The 15542-nt window shown below is 41.9% G+C and overlaps 1 protein-coding gene across 2 annotated transcripts in view; it reads left to right on the plus strand.

Annotated features, from left to right (window-relative positions):
* The window catches only part of C2H8orf34 (chromosome 2 C8orf34 homolog), a 285116-nt gene that overhangs the window by 252230 nt on the left and 17344 nt on the right, over positions 1–15542 (plus strand). For both annotated transcript variants that reach the window (XM_030553243.1, XM_030553244.1), the window contains exon 12: positions 5305–5795. In XM_030553243.1, coding sequence (XP_030409103.1) covers positions 5305–5795 — 491 coding nt within the window. The remainder of the gene's footprint in view (positions 1–5304; positions 5796–15542) is intronic.

Here is a 15542-nt window from a genome sequence, read left to right on the forward strand (position 1 = left end):
TAAATTAAACAATGAATAACAGGAAAATATTTTTGCAGTATTCATCTTTTTAAAGGGCACACGTACAGCCCTGCAGGCCTATGATATATGTGCTGCATGTCATGCCACTTCATGACCACACCATAGAAAATAATAAGTCTGCCTTTTAATAAATGTGACACTGGAGGCATGAAGATGTGACACATGCACAGAAAGGTAAGTTATGATATAAACCTGTTTTCAGATCACTTTTTTCTTAGTAACCATAGAACTATAGGATCCGCATACTCTGCTGCTTCTGCAGTTTAGATGTGAAGAAATAAATACAGGCATCCTGATCTTAGGGGAGAATAGTTCCTGAATTCTAATCCCAGCTGTTTAACTGGTTTATTATGTAGCCCTGGGATATTCAATTACATACCTGCCTCCATTTCCCGCTGCATAAAATGTACAATATCATTACTGTCTCATGTGATATCACACAATACATTTACCCTTTGTAGCACTGGAGTTGAGTTAGCAAATGTGAAAATCCCTACAAAGAGTTGTAATTTGCATTTGTTTCATCCAATATCTGACACATCCACATGTATAGAGGTCTTTAGCCTAATTAAATACCCTCCCTCCCACTATACCTGCATTTATCTATCTTTTTTTGAGAAGAAGCCTAAAAGCTTAGCACTCCTTCAATTGAACTTCTAGATGCAGCCAGGGAGCCCATTTAGCAACATTTGAGACTGCTGGTGTGCCTACTTCCCCCAGTGATATCTTAGGCCAGGAGGTTTCCTCCCCATCATGACTGTCAGAGTGCCCAAAAGACCCTTTCAGCAAATTCTTGGGGCATCTTACCTTTCTGTAAACTTTTGGGGTTGAAAGCACACCTGCTCTTTCCCCTACTTATTGGGGGCTGACTTGGTGTAGGTCAGCTCATACCAAAAGCAAAGTTAGCTCTTCCCACTCACCCACGCCTTTGTGGAACGGTGGAATCTAGAAATCTTCCACTTGATCCTGCTGCTTCTGGTGATTTGATAATGTACCTTTGACATGGCGTCAGGCTGAGCTGCACGTTAGAAATCTCCTTTTTGTCTCTCTCAAGTGCACCTCTTAGGTGACAGGCCTGGCTTTCTGCATCTTTCTCAAGGGTCAACCATGCAATTCATCTACATTGGAACTGGACTCCAGATGGCAACCCCTGTGATTCTTGACCCTGTTAGTATGACAGGCCCATCTGTATCTGGCCCCTATAAGCACTTTTGCGTCTGGAGCCTGTGATGGCAGCTGCTTAAAGTAGCTCAAAAACAGCTTCCTCAAAACAAAACATTATGTATTCACCCAAAAGGTACAAAACATGCGGCGCAAAGAGTTAAAACAAACAAACAAAAGCAGAAAAGACCTATGTACCTATTTTTCCTTACCTAAACTTTAATCTTACCTTGCAAGCTTTGGTAAGTTCCATTCAACCCCGTTACTCCCACCTCTCAGTTGGAAGAGGCAGTCTGCTTGCTTCAGTTTGTCTCCTTCTCAGTGTCTCGGTCAGCATCTTCTCCCTCAGTAGCTCTTGACAGCCCACTCAATCCCCCTTCTTCCATGGGCCAGCATTGTCAAGGTTTTAATACCTTCTTTGATCCTAGGCTTAGGTCTGGAAGGTCTAATCATTTCCCCATTGTTTCCTCAAGCACCCTTAGTATTGTGTGGGCCATACCTTATCTTTGCCCTTGTTTTATATCCTCTTTTTCTCCCTCTAACAGCCTCATTTGATTTAACTCTTTGCAGTCAGTCAGGATAATATCAAACAGGTGAACTGGAGTACATATTTATAAAATAAAAATACATGTAACTCCCTCATATTCCATTGCAGTTCTCTTGCACCAGCACAAAGGGTAATGAGATATTCTGAAATGTCTTCTCTCTCCTCACCCAATTGTTTGGGTTGTTGGGAGCTGGCACTAGGTTGTAGACTCCTTTGATAGTTTATTTTGCTGTTGCTGGATATACTAGAATACAGAATCTTTCTGGTCAGTTAACCATTGCCAACCCTCTTCTACTACCTGTACTCCAGGGATGAGATACAGGGTCACAAAATCCTCTTGACGGGTTGGTTCCTCATGTCCAGCCCTCCCTCTATTTACCACACCCAAAGGTTGGTCATGTCACGTCCCCTCCCCGTGCCTCAGTTTCCCCAGCTGTGTAATGGAAATAATGGTATTAAGCTCCTTTGTAAAGTACTTTTGAAATCTACAGATGAAAAGTGCTATATGCGATCTTGGTATTTTATTTTATTTGAGAATGGTTCTTGTTGAGCATCTGTTTCCCTCTGACTGGTTTTCTCCATTTGTCTGTGTATCAGGAATAGGGTTTTGGAATATGTAGACTTGCCTGGTCAGTTCTCTTTATTTACAAAATCTAAACTTGCAGTATTTGGGTTTGGTTCAGGAGATGCAAATGCAACATTTTTAGCAGGTTCAAATTTTCACCTCTACAGTACCCCCATCATTCCCTGCGGACTGCACCATAACGCTTTCATCTAAATGCCAGTCACATAAGTTACAGCTGTCCAGTGGCAGCTTTATATTATACACAGGGTGAGAGGCTTTTTTATTGGTAGCTAATTCAGGCAACTTTTCTGTTTGGTTTGAAGAAATAATTCTGTGGTCACTGCCCTCTTCCAGAATGTGTTTTATCACAAAAAGAACTTTTTAATGTGTTAAAAACCTTATGAATGTGTTGTGAATCAAACTGTTGTTCTGGTATTTCTGATACATAAGTAGGATACCCTTGGATCACTCTGTTACCCACATGTTATTTTCACTTAAATAACATTAACAGGAGGTTTTCTGACAAAATCCCAAGTCGTGTCCCAATTACAGTATTTGATGTGTATCAAATAATACTGTAGTGTTGGACATTCAAAACTGAGTTTATTCATTTAGTTGGAAAAGTTGATGTTGAAGTAAAATCAACAGATGTGGTATGTATTAAATAAAACTGAACAGTTGTGAAAATCTTTTTAATTATATATGGAAAAAGTGATTAAAATCTTTTTTTTTCCGTAGAACCAATCACTAATTTAATATCATGGAAACATGGACAAAGAATACAATGTTTATAGAACTCTTACTAAAGCATGGATATTCTACATCAGTTTTCCAGCATGATCTCCTCTGCATCAAGGCGAGGAAGTTAAAGAGTTTAGTCATTTTGCAATGATGCAGGTTAATTTTAATTTAAAAGAACACATACCACATTTGGTTTAAATTATGAAACTTACATTATTGCTTGTTGACCCCTGAGATTTGAACCAGATATCTTACAAATTTCAAAATGACATGTATTGATTTTTTTTAAAGCATACAGTAATTATTTAAAAAGGTAAAATGAAAACAACTGCTTGATTTTAATGAGGTCAGTGTTTCATTTAAATTGTTTTAAGTTTAAAGCAACAATAAGAAATATCCTTAACTGTCTACTGAATATATAAACAATAATGACCCTTGTAAATTTGTTAGTAGGAAAACATTTGTTCACTAAAGAGTCTGGGTAGTATATCCTTTGAGATTTCACTGATAATTTTTAGTCCACCTTCTCTAGTATCAGTCTTCTAACATGTTGAATATCTTATTTTAGACCAGTAGATACAATTTGTTTTTTTATTTTTAAAAAAGTAAATGAATAAAATATTTAATAAAATATGAGCACATTTTAATGTAGACCAATTCTACTTGTGTATACTCATAATTTATAAATGTATAGTATAAACATTGTGCATATTTGGTAAACACAGGTGGAAGTGGGTGAGAATAGATTCTAAATAATAGTTTTAGAAAATCAGGTTTGGGATTGCTGTAGGATTTCTTGTATCCTGAAGTCTTTGCTGTTAAGTCACAAATGCACTGCAGATTTTCTGTGGGTTGGAGGCTTCATTGTACACATACAGCTTGTAGTCCATGGGGCTATGCCAGTTCCCAACTGCTGAAAATGTGGCTCATACTGTTGAAAGCAAAATAACATTGCTGCTGGTTCTAAAGGAAACTGATTGTGTGTCTCAAAACAAAGTTAATTAGAGTCATCTGCCAGTGAGGGTGTGAAATTGACAACAGTGCTGGAACATAAACTAGATGATTCAATGAATGTCTTGTCAAGTTCCTTGACATGTTTACTTGTGAGGGTTTTCCTTTTGCTAGCATAGTAAAGTACCAAACCACCGTTACTTGAACTTTGTTGGACACACTATAATGAAATAATTTACCTGTAAATTGGAAACATAAATAGCTTTTGAATGAATTCAGAAGCAAAGATTCGTCAGTAACACTGAATTGTCCTGGCCTAGATAGGGCTTTATTTTTTAATACCTTAGAAAGGAAAACTCCCACCGAACTGATTGAGAGTTTGGCTTGTGTAAAGTTGAAGCCCCTTCATGGACCAAATTCTACGCTTGGATTTTAATGCATGGCTTCTGCTGAACTTATTGAAACCTGTGCATTTTCAAACCGTGTGTCCATGGAATTAGATGCTGAGATGGATTGGAACCACAAAATTCAGATCCAGAATATGTCAAAATTTCAAACACACCAGAGTTCAAGCATGTTTGGTCAGTTATAAGGATAGGATCCAGGAGTAAAATTCAGATTGTGAATCGGGTTTAGATTCCACCCTCAGAAGAGCTGAGGTTTGCTCAGAGCCAGAGTTTCGCCAGTACTAAAGAGAAACCTCATAGAAGTTAAGGGAATATAACTTGGGAGAAATAATGGAGGTTATTATTGGTTTTAATGCTTTTCATATCAAGAAAAGATAATTACGAAGTGATGTCATATTCCATTTCTGAGGAATGAACTTTGAAGGAGAAATGGCTTGCGAAAACATATATTTTGGATTGTTAGTTCTCTGTCTTCCATTGCAGGGGTGGCTGAGAGAGTAGGTTTACTCTCCACAATCTCAAGCTGTGTTCACCATTCATTCATACTTTAAATCAATTTTAAAATCACAAAGAAAAGAAATTACGTATGTTAGGCTTCTCTACACAGACAGACAGTGTGCAGTATACATTTGCAGCACTTTAGCCTGCTGTGCTTAACTGTCCATATGGATCCTGCTATTATATACCAAAAATGCTCTTTGACCTGCTGTTTCAAACAGAAGAACATCAAAGAGCCCCATGGAACTTTTAGTTTGTGATCACAGGGTCCACATGACAATTTAGTGTGCAGCAGGCTAGAGCACTGTACATTCAGACCCTGGCTTGCCATGCACCAAGTCTCCACGTGGACACGTCCTCAATGTATCCTTCTTTTTACTTTAATGTTACTGTTGTCTTTTTTCTGTGTGCAGACATTGAAAAGGACCTAGCACTCTGGGAAGAAGCAAGTAGTAGTCCACATATTAATTTAGTTACATCACATCATCCAGGAAATCTTCAAGCCACAGTAGGACAAAATTCAAGGCCTCAAGTACCAAGTCAAACTGGGAAAAATATTCAGCTGCAGCTGCAAGGAAACAAATCACCAACGCTTCCTACTAACAGCAGAGCGCAGGTCTCCAGTATCTCAAACAGTAGGCCTCAGACTTCCAATATGCAGAACAACAGGCCTCCAACGCCATCGACTCCAGGAAGCAGACCTGCAACCCCAAATAGTTTGTTGCTACGATCTCATACCTCTAGCAACCAGGGAAATAAGGATGGAATCCTTAGTATGCAAAGAAGCAGATCCTTAACGTCTAAGAGTCAAATTGGGAGGACTCTTGGCACTCCTTCAGGGCTAGCTGTACAAATGAGCGGAGATATTATCGGAACTGTCCCTCAAAGAATCAGTTTGTCAGAAGTAAGATTTCCAATATATTTATTTTTTACTAATTTTAAGACCATAAAAACTATAAAATTAGGATGTGAGGGTTTTTTATTTGTATTTTAGTTCCTTGTAGTTAGGCTTGGAGGAATATATTTATTTATTTTGAAACTTGATTTGATTTTTTTTGGTAGAAGTTCATAAACTACAGCAGAATTAATGCCCACTGAGAGCAATACAATTTCTATGAGAATGCTTATGTATGGAATTTTAATCAAGATTTTTTAAGAAATGTAAGGATTAATTTTTTGTTCACAGAGCTGACTAATCTTACTTTTATCCAACAGAAAAGCCACTCAATATTTGACAGATAATAGTGATTACTAAAGTTTTGAATTGGTAGATTTGCTTTATAATATCACTAAATTACTTTGAAATGAGAAGAAAAGCTAATATAATAGAGCCAGTAGCTAATAAGTTTAATACTGCTTTGCAAATGGGCTGATTCATAGCATTAAAAAAAGCCTGTTTCTTACATAGTAGTGGGTTTTACATAATTAGTCTGCGATGAAAAGAAAGACAAGTTACTTTGGAAATTGAATTACTGAATTTAGAACACTTTTTAAATAGGTTGGTTAGTACAGAGACTTTAATGCTATTTTTGCAGAGTTATATTAGCATTTCCTTTAGATGAGCTATTTCTGAAAGCATATTACTGTCCTTAAAATGGGTTTGGAAATGACATAGGGCATAAAAGATGTCAAATCAGGGAAATTATTTTTAGAGCAAAAATTTTAAAAATCGCTGTTGTTTAGAGAGTTGTAGTGTATGCTGTGGAGATGGGTAAACTGAGGCAAAAGTGACTCCACAGCTGTAGAAGGTGGGGAGCCAGGCATTCCCATTAGATCTGGCTGGAAAACTGACATCCCCTTCCTCTGAAAATTGTGCATTTTTGAAATGGACTGAAATGAAATGCCACAAACATGAAATTTTTTTGCAGAAAGGGTTTTCGAGGGAAAAAAAAATCACTTGTGACATTTACAAGAGCCTTCCAGCCCAGCTGCCAGAGAGACACAAAGCCTGACGGCTCAGCCTCCTTCCAGGAGCCAGAGAGCCTAGCCACTCAGCCTCCCCACTCCTCCAGTTGTATTTCCCCCCCAGACACTGACATTTAGATGTTTTGGGGAGTCTTTAATGCCATAACCTTAACGACCAAGGGAGGTTAGGCATCTATAGGATTAGACAGTAGCTGAGAAGGGCTTTTGTGAATATCAGTGGTGCCTAAATGTTGAACTTAAGCATCTGCCACCTTTGGAGCCTAAGTCCATGTGAATCCCACCCAAAGTGCTTCCTCACTTGGTTTTCATATTTTCCTGGACCTTTCTACAGTGGAAGCCAGGGAGACTACTCTCCACTAGCAGCATATTTGACCATGCTCCTCCTGCCTGGGAAACATACAGCCTTAAAATGGTCCAGTCCTGCTTGATTTTAAACAGCAGCTTCTCCATACCCTGGAAACTCCATCCAAATGAATAAGGCTCATGTCAGGAGCCATCTGACCATTAACCTTATCCATTTAAAAACTTAGCTGTGTTCCTGTCTGAGAGGTGGACTAATGGATAACACTGCATCTCACAATTCCTACCTGCTTAGAGTCAAAATTGTAAGGTGAACTAGGAAGTGGAAGAAACTTAAATATTAGGAATCCCCATTTGTATTAAGTAATTCCTGATGTATGGCATAAAACACCCCAGTCTCCAACAGTCAATGACTGCATTTTCCATCCTGGTGATCTGCACTGGCTATAGTACAGGCTCTTCCTATGCAAAAAGAATTAGTAATGAAAAGATGTGGGATAACTCTAAATGTGCAAAGGACCTCCAGGAGATAACCAAAGTCTGGACTTAAAGGGAGTGCTGCCCATGCAATATCAAACACCTCAACTTTTAAGGGTGGCAGGGTAGATGCAACACTCCACAAACATACACTGAGCATATGAGCCCCAACAAGTGACATCTTGGGGTGACCTTCTCACCTGCTTTCTTCTGATCTGTATTGAAAAATGAAGGGACAACTCAGACACTTGCAGGCCTCTGACACGTGCAGCCTTGTTATGGTTGTAGTTGTGATAATCCTTGATTTTGCTCTTCCCTTGATGTGGCACCTGCACAAATTTTGGTATCTCCCTCCTCATCCCCAAGCAGTACTGAAAGTCCCTCATAACCCTGCCTGCCTTCTCCTCATTGGCTTCTGTTCCCAGGTGGTCTTCCTTTGCTTACTGGGGGCAATGTAACGTTGTCTGCCAGTGGCCTGGCCACAAGCCCAACATGTCACTCACTAACCATGTTCCTGAATAACTTTCCATTACTTTGGGGAGTCACCCTGGAGATATCCACTGGGGAAGGCTGTGAGTTTAGGGAAAAGCTGTGGTGGCAACTGCATTTCCCCTTGCCCCCTAATTGAAGAAAGCAGTCCATGACTCTCTTACCTACCCAGGCCGTATGGGGACAGAACCTGGCCACCAGAGCAATGTGGCCTCTGCCATCACCACTCTGTTAGCCATGAGTACTCCTTTTTGGCTGTCCGGCATGCCTTGGCTCCTGGATGCTTAGAAAAGGAGAGGTGGGCTTTCTGAACATACTTAATAAGCATTTCTGCCCCATAATACTTGATGCAGCTGTTTACAATGGGAAGTTCTTTCTTTGCTTCAGTGTTCACGGCTGAGGATGTTAGGGAGATTCCCAAACCTGAGCCATCCTTTGTAGGTGACAAATCTGAGGAATTGTCACAGATTGAAGTGTCACTAGAGGAGGTTTTGGAATTAATTGATACACTTAACAGTAGCAAGTGTCCGGGACCAGATGGCATTCACCCAAGAGTTCTGAAATAACTCGTATGTGAAATTGCAGAACTATTAACTATGGTTTGTAACCTGTCCTTTAAATCAGCTTCTGTACCCAATGACTGGAATATAGCTAATGTAATGCCAATATTTAAAAAGGGATCTAGAGTTGATCCCGGCAATTACAGACCCATAAGTCTAACATCAGTACCAGGCAAATTAGTTGAAACAATAGTAAAGAATAAAATTGTCAGACACATAGAAGAACATAAATTGTAGGGCAAAAGTCAACATGGTTTCTGTAAAGGGAAGTCATGTCTTACTAATCTATTAGAGTTCTTTGAAGGGGTCAATAGACATGTAGACAAGGGGGATCCAGTGAACATAGTGTACTTAGATTTCCAGAAAGCCTTTGACAAGATCCCTCACCAAAGGCTCTTACGTAAATTAAGTTGTCATGGGATAAAAGGGAAGATCCTTTCATGGATTGAGAACTGGTTAAGAGACAGGGAACAAAGAGTAGGAATACAGGTACATTTTCAGAATGGAGAGGGGTAATTAGTGGTTTTCCCCAAGGGGCAGTCCTAGGACCAATCCTATTCAACTTATTCATAAATGATCTGGAGAAAGGGGTAGATAGTGAGGTGGCAAAGTTTGCAGATGATACTAAATTGCTCAAGATGGTCAAGACCAGAGCAGACTGTGAAGAACTTCAAAAAGATCTCACAAAACTAAGTGATTGGGCAACAAAATGGCAAATGAAATTTAATGTGGATAAATGTAAAGTAATGCACATTAGAAAAGATAACACCAAATATACATACAATATGATGGGGGGCTAATTTAGCTACAGCTAATCAGGAAAGAGATCTTGGAGTCATCGTGGATAGTTCTCTGAAGACTTCCACACAGTGTGCAGCTGCAGTCATAAAGCAAACAGGATGTAAGTAATCATTAAAAAAGGGATAGAGAGTAAGATGGAGAATATCTTATTGCCCTTATCTAAATCCGTGGTACGCCCGCGTCTTGAATACTGCATACAGATGTGGTCTCCTTATCTCAAAAAAGATATACTAGCATTAGAAAAGGTTCAGAGAAGGGCAACTAAAATTATTAGGGGGTTGGAACGGGTCCCATATGATGAGAGATTAAAGAGGCTAGAACTTTTGAGCTTGGAAGAGAGGAGCTTAGGGGGGATATGATAGAGGTATATAAAATCATGAGTGGTGCGGAGAAAGTGAATAAGGAAAAGTTATTTACTTGTTCTCATAATATAAGAACTAAGGGCCACCAAATGAAATTAATGGGCAGCAGGTTTAAAACAAATAAAAGGAAGTTCTTCTTCACACAGCGCACCTGTGGAACTCCTTACTTGAGGAGATTGTGAAGGCTAGGACTATAACGGTTTAAAAGAGAATTAGATAAATTAATGGAGTTTTAGTCCATTAATGGCTATTAGCCAGGATAGGTAAGGAATGGTGTCCCTAGCCTCCGTTTGTCAGAGGGTGGGGATGGATGGCAGGAGAGAGATCACTTGATCATTACTTGTTAGGTTCACTTCCTCTGGGGCACCTGTCATTGGCCACTGTCGGTAGACAGGATGCTGGGCTGGATGAACCTTTGGTCTGACCCAGTATGGCCGTTCTTATGTTCTTAAGTTGGCTGAATCCTCTTGGCCAATTAAGAGGCCCCTTTGTATCCTAGAGGCAACTAAATTGTTGTGGATTTGCTGGGAAGGGTCAGGAAGCCCTAACAAAAATTCCATGGCAAATATGACCCAGCTCTTCCTTTTAAGTTTGCATGAGAGGTCAGGTTAAATTATGATGTGAAAATGGAATTTTACATTGGAAACTGTTTTGCAGTCTTTATAACTGATAGTGGTTGTTTCCACTCCCATTTCAGTATATATGCTATGTAAAGGAGAAGATAAGAGGGGAAAGTTACATTTATTCCTTCTAGGCACATGCCATGAAAGAAGAAATTCCATTAGATGAGAGTGCACCATGGCTATACTGCATTTACTGTACAGGAGGCTAGGCTGAAAGCTTGAGAAAAAAGAAAACAGGCAATCTGCTATTCTCACTTACCCGGGTGTAAATCAGGAGTAACTTTACAGAAATAATAGTTAAAAGATGATGAACTAATTCAGTAAACACTATTTTAAATATATCTGTTAGTGCTCTAAGTACATTTCCTGTACAGCTTTTAATGTGAATCAGGGTTATGTAAGGAAGGACTGAACTCTGAAAAGAAAATACTACTAATAAATAAAATCCAGAAAAATTATTATTTTGTCTTGTGACAGAGACAAATATTCTAACCAGGCTTGGTGTTAGAACAGTTCTTGAATAATTTGGCAAAGATTCAACATGTCAGCTGTTAAGCTTTTTAAAAATTCCCAAGACCTTAGCTCTTTAATCCCCCTCAAAAAGAATTATAAGTTACCTAATGATCAGAATACTTCAACATATGAATGCCTGTCTCTTGGAATAGATAACACCTTGTAGCACCAGCAGGTGTGTTATATTACCAGCTCTGTTCAAGGTCAAACTGAATTATAACACAGAAATGTTACCTGGAGAAATAGCTTTAATTATCTCTATAAAATTAATAAATCAAGGTTTTATACCCTTCTGTACATACCATTTTAGGCATTTAGTTTTTCCTGAAGTATTTTATGTAGTTTGATTAAAAAAAAAAAAGCTGAATTCTGTTTTTCTGTTCAGGACAGAATCCATTAGTGTCTGACACAGTTCATTTATAGTTCTTACAAACTGGTGTTGAAGGAAAAGAGCCCCATTGACTTTCTTGTTTTCAGTTTCATTTCTTGAACAAATGGAATTTTACAATTAATTTACACGTCTGAATAACTCAAAGTTGTTTTCAGTAAATGTACATTTTTGTTTTAACGTGTCTGTTAACAAGAGGAAAAGTTGAACTAGTTTGAGTTTATCATAGAGTGAGGCATTTAACCTTAAGGGGCAACTTCTGCTCTCAGTTAGCTTAAGGTAAATCCAGAGCAAGTCCTTGACATCAGTGGACTTACTCTCAATTTACACTGGTGTAACTGAAAGCCAAATTGTTATCCCTTCTCAGATCCCTTTACCTGGGTGAGAGGGCTGGAATGGCATAAAGGGGATCTAACATGCTGGTTCTGGACAGGGCTGGATTCTCCCCAACACAGGTGCTGGTGTGATGGGGATCAGGGGCAGAGCCACAGTATACTGGTTTGTGAAGATTCTGAGCTGCAGCCCATAGTGCAGCCCTGAGAGACTGCTGTATCTTACACAGGCCTTGACGATTGTCTAAGTTAACTTGGGGACCGCATGATTCCCTGAAGCAGCCCAGGACTGAAAGGGAACAAAAGTGGCTTAAACTCTCCCCATCCCATTTGGGCTGCAGATTCTCTGCTGAACCTCTTAGAGGCACAGTGCGGAATTTGGCTCTAAGGCAAAGAGTTTTATTTATAAAATTATAGATGTTAAAAATGCAATAATGCAGTGAGAACACCTACTGATCTCCCTGCTAATGAAGGATTGTTCCCTATGCCACATTTTTTAAGTGAGTTGAACAAACTAATTTGTTTATAATTTTTCTTGGGAGATTACTACAGCTGGTTCAAAAATTACATTTATTCACTTTTTTTAGTTGCCCTTGTTCTTTACTGTTTGCAGTTGTCTGATCGCTTACAGACAGATTCTGGAGTACTGTGTGTGCTCATGCCCACTCCTCTACTAGTGATGGCACTGGGACTAGTAATGGAATTACTTAAGAGAACGTTGACTATAGCTGTATCTCTACTTGGACAGCATGTGGTCTATTCCCGTCCCATCAAAAGTGTCTCCCAGGCTCTTGCTGCTGTCCTTCAGTAGTGCGGGGCGCGGAAAAGAGGAAGAGGTTTCCAAAGCAGTGTGCTGGAGAAAGGGGCAGCTACACAGAGTAAAATTCCTCTAGGCAGCTTTATTGTACTTGAGTGGCACTTCCATGGCAGAAACTTCATATGTGGCAATAATATGTGGGAAAAATTTAAGAACTAAATGAGTTCCATGCATGCCTCAATGTTCAGTGCACTCTCTTCCACTTTTCTTCAATACGGCCATGTGCAGTCTCCTGTTTCTTTATTAAAGGAATCAATTAATAATGGACAATGCTGGACAATTCTCCAAAATCATAGGAATTCCATATATACCTTCCATAGTATCTCAGGCTAGTGAAGAAGTGTAGGATAGAGTTCCATATTCATATATTTTATGCCATGGGGGATCTGTTTGTGAGGTATTCTGATTCTGTTCTACAGAGTTGCTTTGAAAAACTCTCCTTGTTCTTCTTCGAGTGCTTGCTCATATCAATTCCAATTAGGTGTGCGCGCGCTGAGTACACACACTCGTTGGAAGATTTTTACCCTAGCAACACTCGGTGGGTTGGCTGGGTTGCCCCCTGGAGTGGTGTCGCTATAGCGCCAGATATATACCCCTGAAGACCCAGCGGCCCTTCGGTTCCTTCTTATTGCCCGTGACGGTCGTTGGAACTGTGGAGCACGGCTTTGCTGATCTCCAGATCCCTAGCTTCTCGTAGTTCTTTGCTCTTTACTGTGTTTATAGTTCGAGTTCTTGTAGTTATAGTTAGTGTTAGTACTTCTATTCATAGTTAGTGTATATAGTTGAAGAGGGGGTCGGGGATTAGCCCCTTTCCTCCACCCCGGTGTGGGCCCATGCCCAAGGCACCAGGATTCAAACCGTGCTCGGCGTGCCAGAAGCCGATGCCAATAGGGGATCACCACGACTCCTGCCTCAAGTGCCTAGGGGAATCCCACCTTGTTGATAAGTGCCGCATTTGCAAGTCATTTAAACCAAGGACAAAGAAGGAGCGGGACTTTTGATTGAAGCAGCTCCTCATGGAGTCAGCATTTAGTCCTGCAACATCAGTACCGAGCGCCCAACAGACTGCCTCAGTAAGGAGTGCCCCTTCGGCACCGGATCACTCCGGTACCGAGAAGGAGTCCCGGCACCGACCTCTACCGGCACCAACTCCTCAGCACCACTCCCTTTCCCAACTGGGAAACAACATAGTGCTCCGACTCCAGCCTCGCAGAAAGAGCACTCGTCTAAGATGGTTCATTGGGCACCATCATCTGTTACGGCACCGTCGACGCCGGCACCACAGATTGCAGCTCCACCTGGCTCGGCACCGTCGATTCCGGTCCCACAAGGGCCGTTGAGTCAGGTGCCAAACAGCTCCCCAGCTCCTGCTGTGGTTGAGCTTGTTCTGCCTTCTACGCTGGAGACCTTCTCTACGGCAAGGGAGCTCATTGCTGTGATGGAGCCGATACATCCTCAACCCCCGGCACCGCCGGTGCGGATTGTTCAATCCATCGGCAAGCCAGCCCTGGTAAGGCCTCCTTCCGTCAGTCCACCAGAGAGACATCATTCCAGATCACGGTCTTGCAGACGCTCTCGATCACGTCATTCCCGCTCCCGGCGCCACTCGCAGTCCCGGCTCCGCTCTCCATCACAGTACCGGTCGCACTCGCGGCGACGTTCAACATCTCGTTTACTGGACAGATACTCCTGGTACTGATCCGGCTCTCGGCACCGATCTCGGTAATGTGTATCGCAGTCGCTCCAGATGAAGGGACTTGAGATCCTGGTTAACCTCCCTGCACTGGTACAGTAGAAGGTCCCAGTCTCACTTGCGGTATCGCCATAGCTCCCGGTACCGCCCCGGGATTGAGCGTCAAAAACAGTGCTGCCCTCCCAGGGTCTCTCGGCACCACTGTGGCCTTCGAGACACATATCAGTCTCGTCTCAGGCTGGCAGTGCATCCTACCATCAGGAGGGTGACTCTGACGTCCCCAGCCAATATCCGGACAGACAAAGCCACAAACAAGGGCCTCATCACTGGTCCTTCTGGACACCATGGGCATACCACCAGGCCCAAGGTGCCCCATCAGTGGCTCAACACTCGGCCCTGTCAGAACACCAGGTACCAGAGGCGACAGTGAGCCGCCCTTCCCCTACGGGCACAGACGAGGCTCCAATTCCATCTCCAGTCACCGAGGTTCCACCTGATGCAGATGACACCCCTCAAGTACACGACCCACCTCAGGACCCATTGATCCCGGGCCTCTCCTCCTCCTCCTCACCTGATGTGGCAGTAGCAGGAACATCCTCCACAGGCCCTCCACCAATCGATCTCAGGGCCCATCAAGACCTCTTGAGGCGAGTGGCCCATAATATGAACTTGCAGATGGAGGAGGTCACTGAAATAGAGGACCCCGTCATGGACATCTTATCGGCTGATGCACCTACTAGAGTGGCTCTCCCGTTCATCCGCACTATACAAGCCAATGCGGACATCATTTGGCAATCCCCAGCTTCAATTCCACCTACAGCTAGGGGAGTAGAGAGGAAATATATGGTCCCCTCAAAGGGGTACAAATATCTCTATACCCACCCACCTCCCTGCTCTCTGGTTGTCCAATTGGTGAACAAACGGGAGCATCATGGCCAGCAAGCATCAGCTCCTAAGGCGAAGGAGGCTAGACGCATGGACCTCCTAGGCCGCAAAATATACTCGGCTGGGGGCCTCCAACTTAGGGTGGCAAACCAATAAGCCCTCCTAAGTCAGTATAACTTTAATACGTAGGTGTCCATGGGGAAGTTTACAGAGCTTCTTCCCCAGGAGTCCCGTCCTGAGTTTACGGCCCTGCTTGAAGAGGGTAAAAAGGTAGCAAGAATCTCCCTCCAGGCCTCTCTGGATGCAGTGGACTCGGCTGCCAGAACTCTGGCATCTGGAGTGACGATGAGGCATATCTCCTGGCTCCAGGCTTCAGACCTTCCCCCTGAATTGCAGCAGACCATTCAGGATTTACCCTTTGAGGGCCAGGGCCTTTTCTCAGACAAAACTGACCCCAGGTTGCAAAGTCTGAAGGACAATTGTGT

This window comes from Gopherus evgoodei, chromosome 2, assembly GCF_007399415.2.
Source record: "Gopherus evgoodei ecotype Sinaloan lineage chromosome 2, rGopEvg1_v1.p, whole genome shotgun sequence".
Lineage (NCBI taxonomy): Eukaryota > Metazoa > Chordata > Testudines > Testudinidae > Gopherus > Gopherus evgoodei.